Raw genomic sequence first — 13,669 nt, 5'->3', positions numbered from 1 at the left:
CATGATAACATCAAGAGATGCACCAGGCCTCCAAACACATGCTAACACTCCTGTATGAACTGATTTGACTAACAATAGGTTCCAAACTGGCATCCATAAAACAGAAAATAATTCAACATTAAATATGTCTCGCAAGAATGCACTCTGGGGAAACAAATTTGTGCCATGTTATAATGTTCTGCCATTATAGCCTGTGCAATGCTCAGACATATGTCTCCAAACTTCTCTCCCGTGGAATCTTTTCCTGAACCAATTATTGTTAAAATTCTTCTGAAATGGCATTTTAAACGTAACCATCCTATAGCAAATTACTAGGGAGGAATGCAATCAGAAAAAGAAATGGAAAAGGCACAAAACTTATAATCCCCACTTTAAATCTGATATTCTGGAAAAATGTTTTCATGAGATACGAGTATTAAACTGTTTTTTTCTTTTTATTGACCATTACTGCATCGCCTCAAGAAAATTGTTTGGTATGAATAAAACATTTTAGATCTAGATCCCTAGGAGACAGTTTTATCCCACTGATGATGTGTTCCTGCAGTTTTAATCTCGCTCAGAATGAGAGGAGCCACAGGTTCAGACATTTGGAGTACGTGCTTGCTGAGGAACAAATGGCGTGAAACCCATCTGTGGGATTATGACTGAACGCCTAAAATAATTGTTCTCTGTTCTTTTAACCCTCCTAGCAGTCAGTCAGAGTGTTACAGTAGGGGATCATGCAGGAGGGCCATCACTAGATCCAGAGTACTCTTGACTGAAGTGGTGAATGGTGGTGCTCACACCATATTGAATGATGATACTGTAAGATGACAAGATTGTCAGTTTTGAATGATCTCTTATCAGTGATAGACAACATTGTTGAGTGTTTCGTGGGTGGAGAATTCTGCAGGTATCTGCTGTGCTGAGGGATAATGTGATTCTGTGCTAGAGCTGCAACATGATGGCATCATGCAGACTTGTCTAACTATGTCAGTCCTCATAGCTGTGATAAGCGACCACTGGGGGCCAGATGAGGAGAAATTCAAGGAACAAGATCAGCTGCACCACTCTGAAGTGAATGCAGTGTATCCATGCAGGAGGTGCAACTCTCATTATGATGGGAGAGGGAGTTTGTGGAGATGCTGAAGCTTGGGACTACCATCAGACACATACAGACACAGGTATCTAGTGTGGTCATCAAGGGCAGGGAGTTTGGCCCACACGTGTTAACAGGCACTGTCTACGGGGTCAACATAGCCATCACCCCAAAGGGATCACAAGCTAGTTGTCACTGTGTGATTAAACCCTGTAACCATAGTTAGTGAACACGAATGTGTCAAGGTCAATACAGATCAAGAGCCACAGAGTCAACATCAATGCAATCCAAGCTACAATAGGGACCTTCACAAGTGTCTTCCTGATTTTCAAAGCAGGACTGTGAGTGTAAGTGTGCAATAAGCAATTTGCACAACTTTTGAAGTTGAGTTTAGATGGACTGTCCTTGACAAAGAAGGAATTCTTCAGATCATTGAGGTCACGCCCACAGTCCCAATATCACGATACCAATGACTGTTGAGGACACTTGAGTTCAAAAGCCAGAAGAGCTGCAGAGTCTCAAGGCAGGGAGGCAGAATTAAAGGGTCTAAATGACAACCCTCAATTCAAGGTCTGAACCTTGAGTCAAGGTTGATGAGAATGGAGAATTGTTGATCCCAATCAGAACTGTTTTACACCACTGTCGAGTCAGGTTCAAGACACATTGAAGCTGGGCTGAAGTCCTTGAATTCACAGTGCTAAAGATACCTATAACCTGTTTTAGCCTAGACAAAGAGAATTGTAATGCACAGCCACTTTTAAGCATTTAGTGGTCCTCAACAAAAAGGGATCTGGAGCAAAGTACATAGAAGTCCCATACAGAAAGAGAGAGATGGAGAGATGGTAAGCAATTAAGAAAATGAAAGAAAAGGCCAGAGGGTTAAGGGTGTTACCTTATCAAGGGTTAAGCAACCTGCCTCCTAAAGAAAAATCCAGGTGTAGGACACAGTGAATCAAATCCAACTTCAACAGCAGAATCCAAAACCAGACCAAAGCCGTTTAAAAGCAGTAAAGACATCTGAGTGAACACAAGGAATGCAAAGAGATAGAGTCAATAGAGATTAAGAGCCAGGGTCAGGGGTGAGGCTAAAAATGGCATGACTTCTAGAAAAAGGCTGGGTTAGTATGAACTGATTCATCATACAAGCTCAGCAAACGTCATTGCAACATTAAAGCAACATTGATGTTCCACTTCCTGTTTGTTGCTAACTGCATTATGAAGATGAATGGGAACTATGGAATACATTATACAGTACGACTGAGGAAACATATCGTTTTAAGTACTACAACATACAGTATGGTGAAAGTAGCGTTTCTGGTCACCAAATTCACTGTTATCCATAGATTTTTCCAGTCGCAGGTCCACTTTTCAGAAAATGCAGTGTTAAAACTTGTAGGAACAGCATGCCAAGAATTTAAACATGTTGGCATTTTCTTTAATTCCTTAATTCATTGCATGAATTCCTTTGATTCCTTATTCCATTTTGATGTGATTTATTATGCATTCAATTAAATATTTTTTGCTCTGTTTAGAACTTTTTTTGCACAACCCTAGACACAGTGTCTTTTTTAGGTCAAAACTACAAAACAGTTTTGGATTTTGTTTGAATAGCAATATCCTTCCATCTGTTTTCTGACTGCTTTATTTAGTACAGGGTTGCAGGGGCGTCTATCCCAGCAAACAGCGAGCACAAGGCAGGATACATCCTAGATGAAACACCAGCCTGTCGCAGGGCACACATAGACACGCACACACCAGGGACACTTTTCCCAGAAGCCTGTTAATCTATCAGTATTTGAACTGTGGGGGAAAACGGGAGGACCCAGAGGAAACCCATGTAAACATGGGGAGAACACACAAACCCTATACAATGTTGACCACTGTGCCACCATAGTACCCAGAGCAGCAAGAAAACTCCATCATTTTTTACTTCTTTTGATGTCTCATTTTACCATTTTTATTTCATGTGATGTGTACTTCTATGTAAATGGCATTCGGTAATTACTGGGAATGTAGATGAAGTTTTCTATATTGTTTCAATTTTATTTAAATGATTATTTTTAAAATACCCATATTCCTTTAATTATGTGGCACTTTTTAATTTTGTTTTACTCTTTGAACATATCAGTACAGTGGTTATTAATTCACTGACAGCTAGAAACATCCACTTTTTCACTTGATTCCCAGCTCTAGAGTTCTTAGCAATAGGAACTGATTTAATCTGCATTTTGGGAGTGATTCTCAAATACTGAATTAGCTACAGTATTCTCAAATTAATACTCTAATTGTGTTCTAAATCCGAATGTTCATTGCAATTCAGAAGTAATCCATTCAAACATTCAAAACAAATAAAATCAGAGGATTTAATTAATGACTTTACACATGTTAGAGGAGTGTTAAGAATAATTCTTTAAGATAATTCTAAAGCAGATCCTGAAATAAACATGGAAAATCATGACAATAATTATTTTTTTCCACAAGTAACAAAGCAGCTCCTTACAGGGTGCCAAATAAAGATTAATGTTTCACTTACAAAACATGCCAATGCATAAGTTAGGCCGTGAATTAAGGGGAATGGAATTCATGACACCTGATTAAATTTAACTCTTTCTGCAAGGGTAGTGGGAGATGGTTTTCAGCTGCTGGTGGCTTATCTCTTGCTTCCAACTTGAACTTTACCACAAGAGAATTCTAGAAAGACAAGTCTGATGACAGCAGTTAATAATGTATCCAGTTCTGAACAGATCAGTCTCATTTAACACCACATTACCATCATATGAAAACAAAGTGTAAAAATGACTTCATAAAGAAAGGGAGAATTGAAGAAACTGTCTTTATTTAGTGAAAGTCCTCTCAGGCAGTCAGTGTTTTGTGTTTTATTATAGGGTATATTATATAAGTCAGGTTTGGTAGAGCTACAGGTAGTTTCAGTTGCTGTGTTAGAGGCACCTCTGAATGATGGCTTAGTAAGAGGTTTCGCTGCTAAGCTTGTATGTACACTTGCAGAATCAATTGGCTTAATTGATTTGTCTGTATAATTTGAAGGTGCAGAGGAGAATCAATGCTTTTTTTACTAACCGAACACTTTTATTCAATAGTGTAAATAAGAAAAATAACCTCTTCTATTTAAAATCTATACAACAACATGAAAGCGATCTACAGGTTCCTGAGAGACCATTTGCCTGTGCCCCCAGTCAAACCATAATCATTATACAATGCAATTAAAACTGGAGGTGACATTTTTTCCTTTGGGTGTGTTTAATTTCAATGGGACACAGACACAACGGTGGTGCAAGTTAGTCAAGAGAAAATTCACATGTATGCCTCTGGCTTAAAAGCTACTTCAATTAACGGCACTCTAGATGAACTCCACATCTGTCAACTCATGTTGAAAAGAAACAAGGAAAAAAGGTGTCAATAAATGGCACTGATATTGATGTGTTTATATACACGAAGAGAGATGGACTGGATAAATGTGCTCCCTGCCAGCTGGGCTGGCCTCTCTCCTGGTTTCCGAGAGGGTGTAACTGCCGGTTGGCCGGTTGCTATGCGTCAGCCATGTTGGAATGCTCTCCCCAGGATGCAGCGCTGCTGTGTCAGTGAGTGCAGGAGAAGGAGAGAGGCTGTGGTAGAGGCAGGCAAAGGGAAGCGCACGCAGAGCTCAGTCACCGCGCATTTGTCGGAATTAAAACACCTTTTAACAGCAAATAGGAGCGGAAACCCAGAGGGCAGCCTCCAGACTCTCACCGGGGAGGACAAAAGTGAGTAAGGCTTGATTATTAGGCATTTTGGAACGCGCATTTTTGACATAAAATAAGTTAAGTGTCTGTGTAGTCAGAGCAGTGGGAAGGGGGTTGCTGACACTGGGTTTTATGTTTCCATTCCCGACTGCAGAGTGGTCTCAAGGACTGGCTATTGCGCTTGAACGACACACTGAACTTCGCGTTATTTTGCAATAGCTGAGTGGGTCCGAGTCTTTCCTGGTCGGAATGGAGAGATTTTAAAACCTAGCAGGAGCGTTGCTGCTGACATTCTGGCCAAGAAAGCCTTTTCAAACTGTGCTTATGCTGGAACTGTACATAAGCGAACCAACCATTGACTTTTGCACTTTCCCCTCCCATTTCTCCCAGCGCCAGCAGCACTTAGGGCTGTGTGTGTACTGTACTGGGGATTTTCTGCAGAAAATAGCGGAATTATTCATCAGATGGTCAGGCGTACAGGCTCTAGAAAGCCACAGATTTCTGCTCCATACAAGTGCGCGATTGAGATGGGATACCACTGTTCCGATTGGCATCAGCTGTTGGAAATTAAAATCCGAAAAAGACCTAGTGCTTGCTTTCCAAATATAACGTGAAACCCCTGATTATTAATTTTCTGTGTGTTTTTTTGTTGTTGTTGGTTTGTTATGGATTGCTTTTGTCTTTGTCAAATTGAATCTTTCCACCGAGAGAGGGGGGTTTTAAGTAAACGGTCTGAGCTGTGTGGTTTTTGCTTTTCTTTTGTGTACGTTTTCCTTATGTTTCAAGTATTTATGAACAGGGTTGGGCACTTACCGCAGTTCATTTTAATTGTTCAACGCGAAAGCAATAGCGCTATTGGAGAGCGTTGTATTTCTGTGTATACAATGCCTTTATGGTATTTTTGCCTTTGTTTGAAAGTATTGTCGTTAGCTGGAAGGGTAGGAAATTGCAGTGCAGAAGGCCATATTATTTTTAGACAACAATTGGCTCACTTGTGCCTGAGCTCAATAGCAGCTTCCCCGCGTTTTGTAGTTCAAGTGGAAATATAATTTCAGTGAAAATATAGAAGAATGATGTGCAGTGACGGAGATGTTCCGGTGCTTGTACTTTATCGTTTACGTGATCTTGTAGGTGCTCATGAACGTAGACGTCATTTTCCTGCATCCTAGGTTTAGCATACTGCCTGTATACTCGTCAGAGCAATATACTGTATCCTACTGTAAGTCTTAGGTGCATCTTTATTTATAAACTTTATATTTTTATATTCTTATAAATGTTGTCAAACATGCTTAATATTTCATAAATAAAATTGCAGAGGCAACTGTGTGTAAGAATGTTTGTATGGCAATATGAAATGTTTATTTACCTCCACCTGTCGAAAGTGCTTATTATTCCTCACAAAGCTTGCAACAATATTTGTGCAGATTCATTCGATAACAATGGGCGTGAATTCGTTTCTCCTTTAAAAACAAACTTTTGTTTTAGTTTAAGAGCTTACAAACATGTTTTAAGTGATACTTTACATATAACATGTTTCCTCATTGAAAGTTTAGGACGGATTCAGTGACTACTTCAGATACTTTTTGCACTGGTATGAATGTTAAATCTGTGCCACTCATCTTTTAACTCTCTGGGTGGTAAGGAGCAAAGCGAGCAGCCTTTCTGCTGAAAAGCAGAAATATAAAAGTAGGGAGACTTCACCCATCCCTTAAAAAAGAAAAGCTTTTAAGGCCCGGGGACCAGATGTGCACTAGACAAAATTTATGAAAACAACTCACAAGGTTTCTGTTAAAAAACAAGCTCGGATTACATTGCAATCTAGAGTGGTGTGTGCTTCAAAATGCATTTTCTTCTGTTTTTTACAAGTGCCGCATGTCTTCCCAGGGCTGGATTGTGTAGTTTCCAACAAATAAGAAAACTGTGCACTTGAAATATATCCCTTAACATAAATGTGATTTCAATTTATGTTGGTTTTAATTTATGACATTTCTGTCAGTGTGTAAGGTCTGTGTATGGTACAAAAAATTGGATTAAAATACATAAAGAAAAATCATAAACTTGGGAAGTTTTTTAATTGGTAATCAAAATAACTGCACTTATGTAAAGTAGTACTTGAAATATTTGGTGCTAATATAGAGCTGTTTCGGGCTCTGTGTGGCCTGTTTCGAAGAGAAGGTCTGTTTTAAGTGCTTGCCTGCGAGAGGAAGTGTGGGTTAATCTGTAAGATTTGCTGGTTTATTCTGCCCAGATTGTAGATGCAGGATGTTTTACCTCATTCCATGTCCCTCAGGATCTGAGGGAAAACGCCTTTTTCCTTACAATAGCAAATGCTTGATATCCTTCTGTGTCGCGTTAAAGCTACATAGTCTTAAAATAAATGTGTGGAACAAATGGGCTTCATACCGTATCAAGTTTTTACATTTGATGCTTTCAAAATACACAGCATCTCCTTAGTTATCTCTTATTTGTGGAATGTGACTAATTAACTTCATAAACGAGAAAAAGTCCAAGCAAAAGGAATGACTCCATGCATGTCAGAGTCTTCTGTACTCTCTTAAGGGTTTTTATTTTCTGAGGAAAGTGATTTCTGTGTGGTATTCTTCATCTTAACGTTAATTATGAGTTGACAGAGAAAACTGCTAGCTTTCAGAGGTTAGCAAAATCCTTTAAATACTCTTTATGCTGTTCCTTCCTCCACTGCCTTTTAAATACCTCAGCAGTCGATGTAGAAAGTGGCTTTCTATAAAGAAAGTCCTGCAGTAATTACTGTGCTCTGGAAGGAACCATGTAGTGTTTAAGATGTTATATAAGATAAGCCTTAAATGTTTTCAGTTATGAAACAAAACTCTTTCAACCAATGAGTTTGATGGGCAAAACCTGAAATTTGTCATTAGGCAATACAAATATTTACAATTTAGTATTGTACTCTTTTTTTTTTTAAAGAGGGGGATATCAACAACACTGTGCTAGCAAGGATAGCAACCTGAAGAATATCTTGTAGATTGTATTAACAGCATACTTAAGTATATACAATATTTCAGGTGGGTAGCTGCGTCAGCATGCGTAGGCTGCAAAGGAACAAGTAATAGGTTTATTCCATGCTGAAAAGAGAAGAAACAAAACACAACATTTGTGGAGGTTGTGTTTTCTTTCTTCTCTTTTCAACATGGAATAAACCTATTACTTGTTCCTATAAACAATATTGTCAAGTCCAATTACAGTATGTATTCCCCCTTTCTAATGTACATTCAATGTACCCCAATGTTATGGAGTCTTGCATACAGGTGATTTGTTAGTGGAAACTCAGTTACCACAGATGATTACAAATATTGTCTTCAATCTCAAGATGGTAAAATCATAGATGCCTTGTACCCGTTTTGCTGCCTTTAATCCTGTGTCCACCAGAAAACTAAAAATATTGTAGCAAGATGTAAAGAGAAGACTAATCCAGTGGCTAGGATCAGAGAAAAAAAACAATCAGTCCTGTGTACTCCTGACATACAGGTTTCAGATCACTGCTTTTCTTAATTTATTTTAAGGACCTCATGCACATTAGAATACAGAATCAATTAGAAGCCATTAGCCATTTTGTTTGCAGTGAATTAAGCAGGGATCAGACCTTTTCTCTTTCTCTCAAAAATACGCATTTGTCAGCTCAGTCAATTTAAAAAGCAAATAGGATAATATTAAGCCCAAGTCAAATTAGAAAAGTGTTATTAATGTTGCACTATTATAGTGCTATTAATAATAGTACTATGTAGTGCTTCTCTACTGGTGGAAGCCAGCTTGATTTATACCGTTCTGATAAACATTACCACCAAAAACAGCTGTGCAGGTTTGTTCGCTATATCCAACAGATTAAAGTGTTTGTGTCTGTGTTGCCTTTGGCTTCACAAATCATTTCCTTACACAGACAAGTCTTCGTAATTAGCACTTTCAAAGACACAGCAGTGTTGAGCCTAATGAGCTCTGTACGGTCACATACTGTACAACACACAAATTCCTACAGCTCCAAGATTGCAGAGTGGTGACCAGTGTTACATGGGGTACTTTGAGAGGCACATTCATACATTTGCCTTAGTGTACCATTAGTATACATGCTGTACATGTTGTGTGAAGTAGGTCTTTAAGGTTTAATGTACTATACCTTCTGTAATATTTTGATGAAATGAGAACCACATTCTTTGTGCAGATTAAATGGCGTGACCAGCGACTGACAGTCAGTGGAACCTGGTGAAAACCACAAGACATGAATGAAAAGAAATTCCATTCGGTTTTGTAACACAGAGAATATCACTGAAACTTTTGGTGTTGGTTGGATGGGAGGATATAGGTTTGTGGAGTACTAAACAATCCAAAGTTAAGAAAATAATGAGCAGTATCCAGGAAAAACAGAAAGCCTGGTGACTTTTCAGACAATTCCACAATGTTTCTAAAAACACAGAAATGCTACAGATATAATGTAAAGATCTTTGATTCTCTGGTGTCCTGTGTACATGTAGTTCTACATGGCAGAGAAAATGTTGTTTGCACTCTTTAACGTTCCTTTGAATTTATACTAAGCGTGTCAAATGTTATTCTGTGTTGTAGACAACTTTAAATTGTGTAGTCTGAGGATACATATACATGCTGTGTATATGTTGTAGAGTCTAATTTAGTTTTTTAAATTAAAATAAACCTTGAACTGTGCTTATAATTTCCTGGAGTGCAGATAAATTGGTGAAATGGCATGTTCTAGGCACAAAAAAATTGTTCTTAATTTCTTTTCACATGAATGTTTCAGAGATGCCCAGTATTTCTGTGAAATGTCTTAATGTTTTTGTGTGTTTGTAACCCTACATGAACAGAAGAGTAACACAGAACAGGACTTATATTAGAAAATAATGGTTGATACATCACTTAACATCAAGAAGACATGGTTTGAGGGAATCTGACATGTTCTTTTAGCAGAGGCCTGATGGTTTAATCCATTAATGTGCATAAGCCTCTTTGTCAGTTTGGGGAATTTTATTTGAACAGAATCATGCACAGAGACTCTCTGGAGGATAAAACATCTTTCTGCCCGTCTGCAGCACAAGAGTACTGCTCAGATGAAAATTGTTCTGTAGATATGCTGCTTTGTTTACAGGGCTGCTGCTAAAGCTGGCAAGAGAGACAGGAAAAGGGAAACAAGCAAGGATACAGCTCAAAGATCCAGGCGAATGTGGACGCCTACCAAATACTTCTTTAACGAGGTTAACATCAGCACAAGCATAGTGATCTGGAGGTACTGAAGCCTCACAAGTGAGCGGTACAGCAGTAGATACGCTGCTAAATTTATCTACCAGCTAAAGAATTAATTGAAATGAAAAAACATGCGATAACTACTGTAATTATGTACAGTTGTGGCTTTGCAAATCAGAAACCTATAAATGAAGTTTATTTCCAGTTGCAGAAAAGTTACTGTTGAATGTGCTTATAAATGCAGTTTATCACAGTTAAAATTCATGACTGCTGTGCAAATCTGTTTCTCTAGATAGAATATCTTCAAAGCATTTTTGACTGTCATCAGGTTATCACTTTTTTTTCCTTTCTTTTCAGAAACATTACATTAGCAAATAAAGTACATTCACTGATACCTTGCTTGAAATTGCCAGACATATCTGAGGGTGCTTCCCTCCTACTGTATGTGCTTATAATACATCTCAACCATTGATTTGAGACCTAAACCAGGACAAGGAGCCATGAAAATTAGAAAACTGTTTGATATTGCAGCGAATGTGTAAGCTTATATAATGCAATTACTGTATGTGTTCATTTAAGTTGTCTTTTTTTATTTTCTCTAGCAATGAAAATAGAATTTTCTCATTCGATTAGTTTCGATGTACGTGTATACTGTGCATATATTTTGCTTGAATGTTTCCAGATTTAAAGTCTGGCTGGTCTGAAACGTTTGTGCTTCTGCCGTTAAATGAAGAGGTAATGTACTGTATCTTAAGTGTTGGTTGGCATTGAAAGTGTTAGTGATGCATGAACTGAACTGTAATTTATAATTCAGCTTATAGGGTTTGGTATGTGTCAAGACCTTGAGTGGCCTTCTGTCTATCTTTAACATTCTGTCTACTAATGAGGGAGCTTTTATCTTTTATGAGTTCAGTTTACTTGAATAAACTGTTACGAAAGAAGCTGTTTTCACGCTTGTATGACTGATCAAATTCAGATCTGTGACTGGCTTTCTGGGTTAGTAGTGTTTCTTTTTGTTTCTATTTTAAGCAGCAAGTAGACGTGAAGAATAAATAATTTGGGATTAGCTGATGTGTTGTTAATGTAGTGAAAACTAGTTGGCGTACAAATTAAGTATAACAATGGATTTTATATTTAGAATGACCTGTCATGGCTGTGGAGTTCAACTATGTTATTATAGCAATGTTTTAGCAATGTACTTAACCTGCTTTTTTAGAACACTTCTAACACTTCAATAGCCTGCAGCTATATCACCCTGCAAATCACAACTGAAAAACCACTGACGCTCAGCAGGTGTGAGCCTGGCCAGTACCTGGATGGGACACCTCCTGGCAATGCTAAGGTTGAGGAAGAGGTGTTTGTAGGGAGCGCACACCCTGCAGTCTGTGTGTGGCCTGTGTGAGACGTAAAACTGAGGTCCTGACTCTCTGCGGTCATTTAAAATCCCAGGGTGTTTCTCAAAAAGAGTAGGGGTTATTACCCTGGTGTCCTGGCCAAATTTCTCCTTGGCCTTTACCAGTCCCCAGCTCCCCAATAATCCCCAACTCCGAACTGGTTTCATCACTCTGTCCTCCTCCCCACTGCTGGCTGGTGTGTAGTGAATGTACCGTACGCACTTTGGCTGCCATTGCATCATCCAGGTGGGTGCTGCACATTGAGTCCCCATTACCTGTAAAATGTTTTCAGTGAAAATTGCTTTCACAGCTTTTCTGGTCATATTATTCTTCTGAGTTATTAATCATCTGGGCACTTAATGCACTCATTTATTGATTTTGAGGAGTAAATACGTTTTCCAAACAATGTAAAAATTCCTTAATTTAACAAATCTTTCCAAAAGATCACAAATCGTACTACATATTTAGAAATTGGTCATTTGACGGTCTCTTTTCAAACCTTTTGGGTTATGGCTTTCAAAAGCAGAGTTAGATATTGGAAGCCCTCACATTGAGACTGTTAATGTACTATAAGTTTGAGCTGTGTATTTGAAATGGAAAGTATTAAGTGGGAAAATGAACTAAGCTTGTGGTTGTTAGTAAGCGCATTCTAAAACTAAATTGAGCATTCTGTAAACTAGTAAACTTTGTTTTGATAGGTCAGCTTTTGGTTAAGTTTGTTGGCTATTTTATTCAATCGAGCTTTGAATAAGGAGCTGAGTCAGCATACGGGCTGCAACAGAGCAAGTGTTTAATACATTCTGAAAAAAAAGCTAATGTTTTAAACTGTGGAGCACACAGGACTCATCTGAAGGCTCTAAAGCTGAAACGTCTTTTTGTTCAATGACTCCTGACTCACAGCAAAGTGATTCAATTGATCTTGAATCTAGTGTTTTAGTTCTCATGTTGGGTAAATCCTTTACTTTTTTCTCACTCAGAATCACAATCCTCATTTCACATATGGGAAGAATTAAAAAAGTTTACACCACAGATATTGATATAAACTATTCAGCAAACATTAGTCCTGAGCTGATTTCCATTTGGATTAATTGTTCACAGATCTCTTTCATTCAGATCCACCTAGCCAGCCTCTCTGGTTAATGACACATGTATGATAGGCTTTTGTGAGTCTCCTGTGAAACGGCAGGTAAAAAAGGTTTCCAGTCTTGAGGGTTGAAAAAACTCTCAGGTTGTCACAGGTTTACACCTCAGTGGTCATGGATTGAGCTTTTATGAAGTGCTTGTCTTTTTTTGGATAGGAACATGGCATTTTTTATTTAGAGTTTTATACAGTGATTTATTCTGTCACTGAATGTCAAAGATGGTTCCAATTGGGCATCAAGTTCCTAGAGCCGTATACATGTAAATGTGGATTTGATTGTATTTTATGGGAAAATGTTCTTGACTGTAAGCTGTGTTTTCAAACTACACTGTCTTTTTCTTTCCATTATTATTTTTGTTTGTCTTGATGCACTACATTACTTTCATTCTTGCTTTCTTCTTGGGTATTTTTGTATTTTCATTACTGGAGAGAGTAAATGAAGAACATTACAGCTGTTCAAAAATCTCATTGGGATACCCAGTCATTAAACAGCTCGTCTCCTGTGGAGCTACCGTTAAGAGTGATTTAATAATATTCTCCAGAGCAAGATGAGAGCTCTGTGGTAGATATGGCCTTTCACGGAGCTGAGACTTCAACTATCAAGATTTCAAGTGTTTTGCTGGTGATAATTTTCAATAATGTGGCCTGTTGAAATTTCTTTTAAAATAGAAGTAGATCAGACTATTTTGGTCACCAGAACTATTTTTAAGCTCCCAAAAAGCTTTTTATTGCACAATAAAATTTAATAATGGTAATAATGGGTTGCACATTGGCATTGCATTGGGTCCTGAGTTTGATTCCAGGCTAGGGTGCCTTCAGGTGGAGCTGGCACGTGTGTTGGCTTCTGCCAGGTGTTTGGAAGATTGGAGGGAAACATGCGGACAGCGTTAATGAGTGTCTTGTATGCTGTATGTGTTTTGCATTGAGAGAGTAGTCTTGCCTTGTGCTGCCTTTAACTTCAGGGATAGGTATCAACATTTTATGATAAATAAAACACTTTATTGGTAGGAAAAAGTCGGTTACCCATCTTTAAACGAGTGTAACTGGAAAAGGTCAGTGGTGATGTGACTGAAAAAGCATAGGCTTTTAGTCT

General features: G+C 38.3%; 1 protein-coding gene across 7 annotated transcripts in view; it reads left to right on the top strand.

Annotated features, from left to right (window-relative positions):
• The first annotated feature begins 4,658 nt into the window (after positions 1 to 4,658).
• The window catches only part of ptk2aa (protein tyrosine kinase 2aa), a 158,007-nt gene continuing 148,996 nt past the window's right edge, over positions 4,659 to 13,669 (top strand). For 4 of the 7 annotated variants that reach the window (XM_088929422.1, XM_088929418.1, XM_088929417.1 and 1 more), the window contains exon 1: positions 4,683 to 4,839. Coding sequence is in view for 3 of the 7 variants with exons in the window: in XM_088929407.1 (XP_088785533.1) it covers positions 4,659 to 4,839 (181 nt within the window). In the remaining 4 variants the exon portion in view is untranslated. Of the gene's footprint in view, positions 4,840 to 13,669 lie in introns of all 7 variants that reach the window. The other 3 variants (XM_088929407.1, XM_088929406.1, XM_088929405.1) reach the window with 1 other exon arrangement.

Source organism: Atractosteus spatula, chromosome 12, assembly GCF_055471065.1.
Source record: "Atractosteus spatula isolate fAtrSpa1 chromosome 12, fAtrSpa1.hap1, whole genome shotgun sequence".
Classification (NCBI taxonomy): Eukaryota; Metazoa; Chordata; class Actinopteri; order Semionotiformes; family Lepisosteidae; genus Atractosteus; species Atractosteus spatula.
The sequence above is the reverse complement of the archived record's forward strand: the minus strand, read 5'-3'. Positions and strand labels throughout refer to the sequence as shown.